The sequence below is a fragment of the Equus asinus genome, chromosome 10, assembly GCF_041296235.1.
Source record: "Equus asinus isolate D_3611 breed Donkey chromosome 10, EquAss-T2T_v2, whole genome shotgun sequence".
In the NCBI taxonomy this organism is placed as follows: Eukaryota; Metazoa; Chordata; class Mammalia; order Perissodactyla; family Equidae; genus Equus; species Equus asinus.
The window spans coordinates 39,222,135-39,236,419 of NC_091799.1; the positions used below are offsets into that span (position 1 = coordinate 39,222,135).

Sequence of the window (14,285 nt, forward strand, 5' to 3'; positions counted from 1 at the left end):
TGCTTCTGAATATAGATTTACTAAGGAATTCATATTTAAGAGCAACTACACACAGGCTGAGTAATATCCTACACAGAGGAAGCAGGTTCTAGTTTTATCTGGAATAGATTTCCAGAGCTAGGCAAGGTTCATCGCAATGCAGAGAGGACCACTGTCTTTTTTGGGAAAGATGGAAAATATCATAATATTTATAAACCCTCTAGGTTCTTTTTCTTTCTTTCTTTTTTTAAAAGTTTTTTGGCCAGGCGGGTAGAGGCAGCACAGGACTAACACAGTGGAGTACTACTAGACCCCAAACATGCCCATGGACCCCACATGGAAACTCTTCCAGAGTGGAAAAGAGAAACTAACCAGTTAATGGGCAGAGAAGAGCACAGCCTTATCTTAAATAGGAAATGAATTATATTCAAGGAGAGATATAAAGATGAAATGCAATCGAATTTTGAAAATCCAGTGAGGTTAAGAGGAAACAAAAAAAAAGAAAACACAACCAGGGCCTAAAATACTCTGGCTTTGTGAACCAAGTATGTCTGATACCAGAAGGAAGTATATAATGCTCATAATTATAGTTCCTACCTCATTAAGTTATTGTGATGATTAAATGAGAAAATTAATATGTAAATACAGTCTGAAATATAATAAGCACTGAAATTTACTTGCTTTGGGAGAATCTTTGAAATTGGGGAAAAATCCACTTAAAGGATAAATTTGTACTTGCACTAAATCCAGGAACCATGGAGAAAAGACAAAACTTCCCAGATCCAGTGGTAAATCCAGACGTTGTACAAGAAAAATGGGGCCAACCTTTGGCATGCATTTTTAAAAGACAGATACTACAAGAAGATGGAGCACTGAAAAGAAGTCATAGAGCAGGAAAAACAAGATGACTGATTACTGAAAATAAAGTTCTTACAGAGGCAAGGTACCCAGTTAAATCCAGAAGCTTGTTAAAGCATCAAACAACACAGTAACTATGTTTGGAATCTTTTGAATAAGAGTCTTTTGCTATGATGGATACAGGAAAATTTCTACACTGAGAGGCTAAGGAATTATCCTAAAGGAGACAAATAGATGCAGCCAGCGAAACAGAAACAACAGTAAAGAACCTCCAAATCTACCAAAGTTGTCATAAAACAAAACAAAAATGGTAATTGGGATTCTGCCGAATAAGAGACCAGTAAAAGAGAACACTAGACTTCCTTGTTTATTGCCTAATTCTTAAAGGGCAACAAGGGTGACAACAGTTAGCAACAACAGGCAATTTTAACTTTGGTTCTAATTTAGGAAAAGAGACTACCAGTTTTTCCACCTTTTGGCTTTATGATCTTAGGCTATTTCATCTCTCTAAGCTTTGGTTTCTTCATCTATGAAATAGAGATAATAACTATCAAAATTATGGAATTGTCTTAAGATAATTCATGTTAAGATAACTAACAGTAACTGCTTAATATGTGTTATAATTATTAATATAATTATTAATTAATATTAATTAATATTAATTAATGATTATTAATATAATTATTAAGCTAACATGTACAAAATGCTTTGCTAAAAACCTACAGAATGCATAATACTTAGGAATTCTGAAGTGCAATGAATAATTTGTAAGTGGTAAAGAATACACCAGTCTTGCTACCTGGAAATGTTCTTAGAACTAATATTTGACCTGAGATGGGAAAGAGAAACCAAGGAGGTTAGAACTGAAGGGGTGCTTGGGAGAGGTTTTCCAACAATCAGAGCTTCTCCAGTGTGAAAATGAGATTGCTTCCAGTTTCCAGCAGAGGGTGAGTGAGGTATAGCAGATATCGGACAGTACTAAGGTTTCTTCCAAAAGTAAGAGCCTATGATGTCATGGGAAGGAAAGAGGACAAATGGTATCCTCTTTAAAGGTCACACAGACCTGGCAAACAAGGTAAGAATGAAAAATGGCGAAATCTAGAAAGGTGGAATTTAATATAACTTAGGAACCAGAGATGTAGAGTACAAGAATATGATGGAGTGACTCAAACTTAGCTTTGCGAATGGGAAGTAGCCAAGTCCAAAAGGACAAAACACATTTAAAAGTCTATGAGGTTTTAATTAAGGCGTGAGTATGTGCCTCAGTCAAACACAAATGAGCCATTTCAAATTCACCTTCAGAGTACAAATCTATTGACAATATTTCTCCTCCTTGCCTCATACAGACCAAATGATTATAGTTTCAGCTCAAATACCTTTTGCCAAGCAATATTGAGGGCTTGGTTCTTCTTCCTGTCAAGGTCCTCTATAGTTGCAAGGATTTTGGATTTGTCATTTTCTACAATTCTCTTCTTCTTTGTCAAGTCATTATACTAATAAGATAAAAAGCATACTTAATTGGGAAAATATAAAATTTTCTTGATATTCTACAATTAGGAATAAAGAGGTTTCATTATTTTTATATATAATATATATTCTCTTACTTACCAAAAAGATATACTGCATTAAGAGTTATAATGTAAATCAAATTACGAGGCAAGTAAATATATCACTTCTATGTAAAATTCAATTACTGTAGTTGAAAACTTAATGGAGATAAGCTCCTGAAATATTCTGCCTCCTCTAACATTCCCTTGTCCTCCTAGCAGACAAGGCAAAAAGGAAAATGTGTCATAGGTAAACTCAAAAGTAGTCCCACATGCTTTCTTCTTAAGGTCAATCTTAGCAGTGACGCAAATAAAATTTCAATTCTTCACCACGATGTACAAGTCCTATATACTTATCCTTATGTATCTGTTACATTCTGGCATCAGCCTCCTCCCGAGGCTGCAGCCACATGGTCTTTTTTCAGTTCCCCCCAAATTTTTTCTTCCCAAAATGCTCCTTCTCCCTATCTGACATAACCGGTGCCTCATAAGTTTCAGCTCAAACATTACATCTTCAGAGTGACCTTCCCCGGTTAACGTAGAAATTTACTGAAAAAAAATTTGAAGGAGGCTGAAGAGGAATAATTATACAATGAGAGGCAGAAGGACTTTCTAAAAATCCTCTTAACTCATTTCTCCTCAAAGCCTGACATTTCAAGGAGGCTTCAAATTCTCTCTTAAAAACTCGAGCCAGTCTTCCAGCTTCCTTGCTGTCCCTTCTCCTTTATGGCCAAGCTCGTAAAACCTCCTTTCACATTTTTATATTATTCTTTGCATAATTCCATGTAGTTTCTTATGCGGGGACACACAAAATACAACAAAAAGTAAAACGAAAGGCCATCTGCAGATCAACAATAGAGCTTTCGTCTCTGGTAAGCAGATGAGAGTTGGTGAATTCCTTTTAAAAAATAACAGAACCAGTTATCATTATCTAATAAAAGCAAACAAGTAAAAGTGAACAAGTCTCACGATGTTATGCATTTCCTTACACAAATATGCCACATACTGCAAAGCTTTAATGGAGAACATTTTATAGAGATCACAACACGTGCATTATTAGCCTGGTTGGTATCTAATATAATACAGATCCTGTGTAGATACTAACATCAATAACAGTTTAAAAAACTCATTACAGCAAAATTTCTTAAAAGTAATTGAGCTCATAAGTACTATCACTTTTACAGAGCTCTCATTAACTCTATTATGCAAATTCAAATAGAATTTTGCAGAATTAAAGAAGGTATAGGGCATAATATAAAATGACTCAGACTGCTATTTCCTATGGGGAAGAAGAGGGACTGCTTTCCCCTTTGGATTTTTCTAGTGACACAGCAGACTCAAAGTTCCGTCAGGGTAGGGGAGATAGATAACATTATCAAGTAACTGAGAGCATTAAAACAGAGAAGATGCTGCTGGATTTACAGATTAGTAAAACAGAGGTTATGTATAGAACAGTCTTAGTCATTACTTATATAATGATTCCAGTACACACTAGAGTCAAAAGGAAGACAGTAGTCATGGAGTGACCAGTGAGGAGGCAGACAGCAGGATACCCTATTTTTCAAAGCATTTCAAGGCAAGGGAAAGAAATGATAGAAATGTGAGGAGTTAACATGATTAAAAAGTGTTACTTTTATTTACACCAAGAATAAGAAGAGTAGAACACGGGTATGGCAAAGGGCAAAGACAGTGGAAAGGTTATCCAACGTACTACAGAACACATAAACAAGCTGTGATGCAAAAAGAATGAAGTAAGAAAAGAAAGAGCTGAAAAGAAAGAAAAAGAAAACAATTATCAAGGGCATCAAGCAAAAGGATGACTAACAACTGCCACAGTGGTCATATAGCCATCAACGCTACTCATATTCTAAGGTGGACAGTCATAGGAACACGACTCACTCGCTCTTCAGCTTCTGTCAGTACGTTCATAGCTCTCATGTTGACATTTCTTCCTAGTTTCTCCTTCATTTCTTGCAGCTTCTGAAGTCTCTGACCAGCTTCTTTTGGGTTGTTAGTTTTGAAATCATACGCACTATTGGGTTGCCCAAAGAGGTGTTTCTCTGCATTAATCCAGTCATTATCTTTCAACATTTTGGACACCTAGCCACATATAATAGAAGGATCTATCACTGCTTACAAACTTACATTTAAAATCCAGTTTCTTAAATATTTATTAATTTTAAATCAAATATTTTGGAGAAAAACCCCACAATGATTCATTTGAAAAAGTCTGAGTAAGTATAAATTTGAATAAGTATGAATATTTTTATCTGGAGGATAGGCTCAAGAAATAAGGGATAGTATAGAAAAAGATCTTCCTATTACTTCAGCATTAGAATAAGAGCCAACTCAGAGAATTTTTTACAAAGTATATGTAAAACATCTCCATTAGAATGAAATATAAGTCACCTGAGGCTCCAGATTTGACCAAATTCAATCGACTGCTTCAAAAAAGAACTTGTGAAAATTAAAATTCTTATAGGATTACTTACATCTTAGATTTGGTAAAATTTGTGGAAGCCTAATCCTGACTGATATCTAATAATTCTACTCAGAATTATAATCTAAGTAAAAAATTGCCCTAAAGTTTGAGTCCATCCCCTCGCCTCTCTCTTTTGACAAGGCAAAGGAAAATACTTCTTCATATAATACAACTGCTTAAAAAATTTAAATCACTTCAGGAAGACTTTCCTCTACTCGAATTGTTTAAGGTTGGTTGTAACTGGTAGAATCTAACCCTTGTCAATTTGTTTATTAATTCCATGGCTATTGTCTCACCTCTAGGCTCCAACGTAAAATGATCCTTCCTAGTCTATCCTTCCTGCTGACCTATAAGTTCTATGAAGCCACTCTGTGTACACGTTGGTCATTCTTATATCTATAGTGCTTGGCATAATATCTGACAGTAGTCCATACGTAATAAATATTTGATAAACTACGTATTTCAAAGAATCTTTGACTTTTTAGCAGTTCCATTTACAAATCCCTCTTTTTACTTCCTTAACTGTAAATAAAATCCTTTAGCAATCACCAACACCAGAATTTTCAATTGGCAAAAAACTATTAACAGTAATATTATCATTGGTAATATGTCAATGAGTCCACTAACACTAGTGGGAAATCAATACTAATAAAATATTAGGATTGTATGATGTGGCCATAAAAATGTTTTTTAAACCAAGTAATGAACACCTGAAAAAGTACTCATGGCTTTTTCAGAGGGTGAGGATACTGTTTTGTATGTTCTGATCTTTATAAAGTTAAATCTCCTATACTCTTATGATGCTAAAAAAGATGTAAAAGGCACCAAACTGTTATGCACCTGTAAGAAAACATGACGGCTGAATTATTAAGATCACATGGATGCAGTCTCTTAACCAAGCAATGAATTTCTGCAAAAGCAGAAAGTACTTAAGGCATTGTGATACATGAAAGGAAGAAACTTTTAAGAGACCAAAAAACTGTAGGATAACCTCAAAAAGATCATTGCTGCAGCCTCATTTGAAATCTAATGTTTTGCCAAGCAGTTGACTGTACTAATCCTCTAAGAACATCCAGAAGCCAATTACGTCCTTATTTTACAAGTTGCCTGTATATATTTCTGTGAGTTCTTCAAATTCAATTTGAAATAAGGTAAAGAACATGTATATTATTACTAATACATTAGTAATTATTTCTATGAACATTTAGGGACAAAAAACAGTCATTTCCATGGGAGACCACTAAATATTTGGTAAAAACATCTTATAGATAGGAATACCTGAAAGTAAATTTAAAAGATATTTGTGCCATTTGGTGAAAATGAACATTGCCGAGAAGCAGTCAACGTAGCCGTAAGCCTCAAAATTATGTTACACAGTAGTTCTGCCATTTATACTAAGTTCTTCATCAAGCAGTTTACTGGAATATTTCAATGACCCAGCAGCAAAAATCTGATTAAGGGTAAAAATGAATGGAAACGTGCCTTTGCAGCAGCATCTTCAGCTTCTCGTTTATGTTTGCTGATGTTGTGGTCTAGTTCCTTAATTTTAAGCTGAGAATCATTGTTTTGCTCTTTATATTTTGCCACTTCTGCATATTTAGCTTTAACTACATTGTCTTGGGCTGTTATCACTTCCTTTTGCTTGGTCACCTCTTCTTGAGCTTTCTTTACTGATTCCTGAAACAAATTAGAAGACAATATACAGCAAGGTAATATGGAAATATTTTTAGTTTACTAAAAGATCATCTAACAGACTTCTGGGCAAGGTGGCAACGTGATTGCAGGCAGATGACCACCTAACTCTACATTTTATACCTCCTTTAAAATGACCAGTGAATTTTTACATGGGAGAAAACTTGTATGACCACTAGAAAAAAGGGATGGGATGCAGTTTTCATGCTTGAAGCAACCAAGTTTCTACTGGCTACAGTTTGGCTGGCATCAATCAAGGGGAGGAGGGACTGCTGGAACCTGACCTGTGATGTCTCTCACAAAGTGTTATTTCTGGGTAGTCAACAAGAAGATAATCTGACATACCCCCTCCAAATGACAATATGAGGAGGAACAAAGAACAGGGGTAGAAGTAAGGTAGGCTGGGATTTGCTTTTTCCCTTTTATAAACGTTAAGCCATAGGACTTTACCAGTGGCAATGGAAGGTCAGTGTTTGGTTCTAGCACTGGGGTCAAAATAGAGAATCAAAAAAGAACAGAAACGTCTTTGAAGAGATACATCTGTGACAAATAAAAACTTCTTGCTCTGACTTTGACTATCTCCCTACCTCTCAAGGTAGAAGCTACGCAACCTCCAAAGTGGTAATTACAGCTAGTATTTCTATCTCCCTCCCACTACCCCAACAGCCTCTGCTTCATCCTAGATCTTAAAAGTTCTTCTGGTAAAGATATGGTCACAAACTCACACAAACATCTAAAGACAAAAAGACCAAGCTCAACTTAGATTTGGGGGGGGAACAAAGTAGGAGAACAACCTGCTAAAAAAGACTGAGGAAGAATAGATCTCTATTATGTGATTAAAAGCACCAGTAAAAAGTTGGGAATTTTTTAGGCATGCTCATTAGAAAACAAGATAATTGTGAGTAATAAAGAATACTTGACATTATGATTAGGTTATTGAATGTGTTCTAAGAGTACATTCTTTCTCTTTAATAATTCTCTTTAATTTCCTTATAATGTTTAACTTGTGTCCTTAGAGGTCTTTTGCAGAAGAATGATAAATCATGACATTCATCTAAAAAACTCAAAGATATTTCAGGCTTTTTAAAACTTTTTTTTTTTAAAGATTGGCACCTGAGCTAACAACTATTGCCAATCTTCTTTTTTTTTCTGCTTTTTTCTCCCCAAATCCCCCCAGTACATAGTTGTCTATTTTACTTGTGCATCCTTCTAGATCTGGCATGTGGGACACTGCCTCAACATGGCCTAATGAGCGGTGCCATGTCTGTGCCCAGGATCCGAACCCCGGGCCACCGAAGCAGAGTGCGTGAACTTAACCACTCAGCCACAGGGCCGGTCCCTTTTTAAAACTTTTCAAGAAGAAGAAAAGAAAGTGTTAAATACTCTGGTATTAACCAAAGGAAATAATAACAGACACAGGTTTATTACTAACACTGTATCTGACGAAGATTCTCTCATGCTAGAATTTAAAGATTGCATTGCCATTGTGGGTGTTTTAATGTTTTTTACAATGGTAAGAAGAACCACGAGAAATTTGTTACTTAAGATTGAGTAGAAATGAAATTTTAGTTTTGCTTATCTGAGCCTAATTAGTTAGTAGGCAGCTTCCTTTCTTAATTCCCTGGGAGTGTCCTCAGGCACTCATATCAGCCAAGGGAAACAATTTAGGATGTAGAGCCCAAAAGAATAATCTTTAAAAACTAAGTGATCCATTTTACAGTTTCCATAAAGAAAAATGGATATCCTCTTGATAGAAATATATATGTCTTGATTTTATCTTTATTTAGATTAAGGAAGGAGTAGCTTATTTTATTTTCACATTTCTCTTTAGAAACACAGTACCTAATTTTTAAAAATTCTACACTATGATGTCCATGAAAGACATAGAAAATATGGAGGAATGAGACGAAATAAATATGAGATTAAAAGACAACCAATCAGAAGGAAACGAAAAATATTTTTAAAAACCAAAATTTACTTTAGAGGAAAACTAGAAACTGAACAGAAACTGGAGAAAATTCAATCAGCAACTCAAAGCTAAGAAGCTTTTTGATCCCTTATCTTCAAAAAGGAGTAGTTAAAAAATTGTATTTGATAAACAATGTTAAAAAACTTGAATTTCACCATGAACAGAATCAAGAGGAAAGACTTATTTTCCAAACCACTGCACGCCACATGGATTAAAACAATCATTTTAAGGGAAAAATATGACAGAAAATGTAGATGACAAAAGCAAGGCAAAAACACTCTTTACCACAATGTAGATAAATGGGTAGAACTCTCCTGTTAAAAGCTACACACATTTAGTTAACACACAAATCAATGATACTTAGTTATAAAAACAGAATCTGTAGTAACATAACAGAAAACTGAAAAAATGAAAGTTACATCACAAACAAAAGTAGGGACATTTCGTACAGCATGGTAACTATAGTTATTAATACTGTATTGCATATTTGAAAGTTGCTAAGAGTAGATCTCAAAAGTTCTCATGACAAGAAAAACGATGTTGAACTATGCATGGTGACAGATGTTAACGAGACTGTTGTGGTTATCATTTCACAATATACACAAACATCAAGTCATTATATTGTACACCTGAAACTAACATAACGTTTTACGTCAATTATATCTCAATTAAACAAAAAGGAGGGGGCCAGCCCAGTGACACAGTGGTTAAGTCTGCATGTTCCGCTTCGGTGGCCCAGGGTTCAGTAGTTCGGATTGTAGCTGCGGACCTAGCATCGCTTGTCAAGCCATACTGTGGCAGGCGTCCCACATATAAAGTAGAGGAAGATGGGCACAGATGTTAGCTCAGGGCCAATCTTCCTCAGCAAAAAGAGGAGGATTGGTGGCAGATGTTAGCTCGGGGCTAATCTTCCTCAGAAAAATTTTTAAAAATTTAAAAAAAAGAAAGGAGTAGAAATAACATGAAATAAAACAGGATTCAAGGTCAAAATCACAGAAAGGGACAAGAGGACACCCGAGATATCCAATATTCATGAGGGACAATCTCTGACAAAGACATACAACAACATTAATTTGCAGGTAACAGAATGTCTTCATAACGTTTCAGACCCCCTCACCCCTAAATCTACCCTTCATAGCCCTGCTTCTGATATCAGAACATTTCTCACTCACCAGCTGCAACAATATTAAGCCTCAGCAATAAAGGATGCTGCAGGGACACTGCAGAACAAAGGGACTTAACCTCCTGGTCTTGATGTGTTTTTCTCAAAAGTAAGCTTGTCATGTGCAACGGCTAGCAGCTTGCATGGCTTCCCCTGGCATTCCAGAAAGCTATTTCTCAACAAGTGCTGCCCATGTGGCACTTCCCTATGGACAATTTCCCCTGGCATTCCAGGAAACTTCACCACCCACAGGCCACAGTTATGTCTTCAACTATATATATCAGGTTCTCAGCCCTGCAGGTAGAATGGGGCTGTTTTCCAGATTTGTCCCTTCCATGGGTGCCCTGCTTCAGCCCTACAGGTAATAAGGGCTGTTCCCTGTATCCATTGCTCCTATATTCTTTAGAGTTCTATTTACCCCTTGGCGATCAATCCCGCATCATTCTAAACGCCTGTTACAGTTAATACTTTTTTATTTAAATTTTGCCTGTTCAAACTACGGTGCAGTTTTTGTCTTCTGAGTAGACCTGGACTAGAAAAATTAGTAATATTATTTCAAGATTCTTTGTGGATTGGCAATCATTATCATAATAAAAGTTAACAGACCGAGACCTCTAAAGTCAAACATGTTCAAGTCAACATTTCATAAGTAGATTAACATTTCTAATTTCTCCAAAACCATAAGTAAATCTTACCTTATTTTTAGCCACCTCAGCTGCCATTACTTCAATCTGACCTTCATAGGATTTGATAGCTTCATTTACAGCTTCGAGCTGTTGTTTATAGGATGCATGCTCTCTCTTGAGCTCTTCCAGCTCCAGAGTGATAGCTTCAACTTCCTATAAGAAACACAGTATCTGGGCATTCAAAAGGTTATTAACTACTGAAAAATAAATAAGGACATGTCAACACAGCCAATAAAATCCTCATGCAAGACTCAGAGCTTAGTTACTCAACTATCAAAAACACATGTAAGCTGCTTCCCCATAAGAAGGGAGAGGAAAGGAAATTTATTTTCCTATACTTAAAAAAAAATGATGACAAATGTATGTACAATTTTTATGGTTTCAAAGAACTTTGCATAAACTATTCCCTTTATTCTTTTATTCCTATAGGAGAAATAATGTACAATTCTATATAACAGATAAATGAGCAGAGGTAAAGCCTTTTTTTAAACACAATTATTCAATGTCAAAAAAATTAATTTCTCAATTTTCTTCTTTACCATTATAGCCTTTAGTTCATTAGAAAATACTTTGTGCAGCTATTTAATGACAGAATCATAAGGTCAGTTAAAAGAAAAACTATGAGGAAAAGTAGAACAGTGATTCAGAGCATAGTCTTCGGAGACAGAAAAAAACTGCATTCAAATTCTAGTTAGCACTATCCAAAAGATATAATCCAAAACCCCCAGTCTACAATTGAATGGCACTTTATAAATACAACATGCTTCATCTCACATCATTCTTTCAGAGTTAATCTTCACACATACGATCACCAAATAGAAGTGTCAACACTGAATCTCTGATATTACATGTAGCCCCACTATGTGCTATGAGCTTTGGTCCACACTCGAATGAAGCATTTACGAAAAGGCAACTTTGCTCTTTAAAATAAAATTAGCAAGCCAACGCAAGTCATATTCACAATCACATGACACTCAATTATAGGGTTTTCAGAGAAGAGGATATTTTAATCTGACTTATAAGATGCATAATTTATTTCCTAAAGAAGTACACCTTGCTTTTAGATTTTGTGATGAACAAGGCCAACCAATGATGCTCTACCACGTTTAGATTGGTTCCATTTCAAGAAAGGTCATTACCTGTTGTTTTTCTTTCATTTTCTTGCTAGAAGCATCTGCTTTCGTTTTGGCACAATCCAGTTTTTTCTGAGCATCCTTCAGTTCTTTCTCTCTTTCAGCTTCTGCGTTTTTCATTTTATTCTCCAATACTTCATATTTTTCTTCTGCTTTTTTTTTAATTTCTTCAGTGTTTTTTAAGGTCTCCTGACTTTCCTCTGCATCATAAAGCAGGCACATGTGGCTAAATGAGGTCCTTCAACTATTAACAGTTACAGATAATGGCTAATAAATTCAACATTTAATAGAAGAAATGTTAGAAGCTGGAGTTTTAAAAAAACTTAACTGTTCCAAACTTATTCTACAAATGGTATGATGAAACACAAATCCTGCCTGAGAACCATATTTAAATTATCTAAACATCTGTAAAGGAATTATTTCCTGATAATCACATAAAATTGAGTAACATAACCTTTACCTATAACTTACCTACTTTTAAACAAGGTTTTGAAACAACTTTAATAAAAAAGGATCACAGACCATCTTTTTAATACAACTGTATGCTTCTTATAATCAGAACTAGGAGTATGTTATTTTTCCTTTATTTTAGTTGCCAGAAAGCTTACAATTAATTTTCAAAACAAGCTTACTTTGTGTTCTTTGCTAATTTATATTTAGTTAAGGAATCTCTTATTAAAGTAGAGAAATATTCTGAGAACATGCCTAGGATGAAGTATAGGAGAAATATCTGTAAATTTATGAAGAAAAAAATTAAAAAACAAGATAGAATAAACATGTTTCTGTCACAACTGACATGCTCTGTTAGTGTTAAGACCTAGGTACAAATAAAACCCTGGAAGCCATGACTGCACAATTTCCTATACTATTTTTCTATTATTACTATATATTATTATTGTGAGAAATCAAAAAATAAATAAAAAATACCTTGAAAAAAAATTAAAAATGGAAATAAACTAAAACTTATGGAAAGTAGCAAAAGCAGTCATAAGAGGGAAGTTCACAGCAATAAATGCCTCCAAAAAAAACAAGAAAAAAAATCTCAAATAACCAACTTTACATCTCAAGGAACTAGAAGAAGAAGAAACAAAGCCCAAAGTTAGAAGATGGAAGAAAATAACAAAGATCAGAGTGGAAATAAATGAAATAAAGACTAAAGAGACAATAAAAAAGATCAATGAAACTAAGAGCTGGTCCTTTGAAAGGTAAAACTGACAAACCTTTAGCTAGACCCACCAAGAAAAAAAGAGAGAGGACTCAAACGAATAAAATCAGAAAGGAAGAAGATGTTACAACTGATACCACAGAAATACAAAGGATCCCAGGAGACTACTATGAACAATTACAGGCCACCAAATTGAACAACACAGAAGAAATGGATAAACTACTAGAAACATACAACCCAAACTGAAACAAGAAGAAAGAGAAAATCTCAACAGACTGGTAACTAGTAAGGAGGCTGAATCAGTAATCAAAAACCTCCCAGCAGCAGAAGGTCAGGACCAGAAGGCTTCACCGGTGAATTCTACGAAACATTCAAAGAGTTAAAATGATTGGTAAATCATTCTCAAACTCTTCCAAGAAATACAAGAGGAGGGAACACTTCCTAACTCATTTTACAAGGCAAGAATTTGCCAATACCAAAACCAGAGAAGGATGCCACAAAAAAATAAAATTACAGGCCAAGGAGCCAGCCCTGTGGCATAGTGGTTAAAGTTCCACGTACCCCACTTTGGGAGCCTGGGTTCATGGGTTCAGATCCCAGGTGCAGACCTACACCACTTGTCAGCCATGTTGAGGTGGCAACCCACACAAATAGTAGAGGAAGACTGGAACAGAAGTTAGCTCAGGGCTAATCTTCCTCAAGTCAAAAAAAGAGGATATTAGCTCAGGGTGAATCTTCCTCAGGAAAAAAAAATTACAGTCCTGATGAACATAGATGCAAAAATCCTTGACAAAATATGAGCAAACCAAATTCAACAATACATTGAAAGGAACATACACCATGATCAAGTGGGATTCATTTTAGTGACACAAGGATGGTTTGACATCCACAAATCAGTGACACATCACATTAACAAAACATACGATAAAGATCACATGATCTCAACAGATGCAGAAAAAGCATTAGACAAAATTCAAAATCTATCATGATACAAATTCTCAACAAAGTGGGCATGGAGGGAATGTACCTGGACATAACAAAGGTCATATATGACAAGCCCACAGCTAACATTATACTCAACAGTTGAAAGCTGAAAGCTTTTCCTCTAAGATCAGGAACATGACAAGGCTGCTCACTCACCACTTTTATTCAACATAGTACTGGAAGTCCTAGCCAGAGCAATTAGGCAAGAAAAAGAAACAAAAGGCACCCAAATGAGAGAGGAGGAAGTAAAACTGTCACTATTTGCAGATGACATGGTCTTATACATAAAAAAAACTCTAAAGACTCCATCAACAAACTGTTAGAATAAACAAATTCAGTAAAGTTGTGGGCTGCAAGATCAATATACAAAAATGTATTGTGTTTCTATACACTAATAAACTATCAGAAAGAGAAATTTTCAAAAAACCCACTTAAAAAATTGCATCAAGAACAATGTAATACCTAGGAATAAACTGAACCAAGCAGGTGAAAGACCTGTATACTGAAAACTATGACATTCTTGAAAGAAACTGAAGAAGATACAAATAAATGGAAAGACATCCTGTGATCATGGATTGAAGACTCAATACTGTTAAAATGTCCACACTACCCAAAGCAACCTACAGAT

At 35.3% G+C, this 14,285-nt stretch overlaps 1 protein-coding gene across 1 annotated transcript in view; it reads right to left on the minus strand.

The window, feature by feature from the left end:
* The window catches only part of SMC2 (structural maintenance of chromosomes 2), a 45,914-nt gene that overhangs the window by 6,666 nt on the left and 24,963 nt on the right, over positions 1-14,285 (minus strand). Inside the window, exons 18-22 of the mRNA XM_044779121.2 lie at positions 11,515-11,708; positions 10,385-10,528; positions 6,349-6,543; positions 4,284-4,484; positions 2,214-2,330 (exon numbers count right to left, since the gene is read on the minus strand). Coding sequence (XP_044635056.1) covers positions 2,214-2,330; positions 4,284-4,484; positions 6,349-6,543; positions 10,385-10,528; positions 11,515-11,708 — 851 coding nt within the window. The remainder of the gene's footprint in view (positions 1-2,213; positions 2,331-4,283; positions 4,485-6,348; positions 6,544-10,384; positions 10,529-11,514; positions 11,709-14,285) is intronic.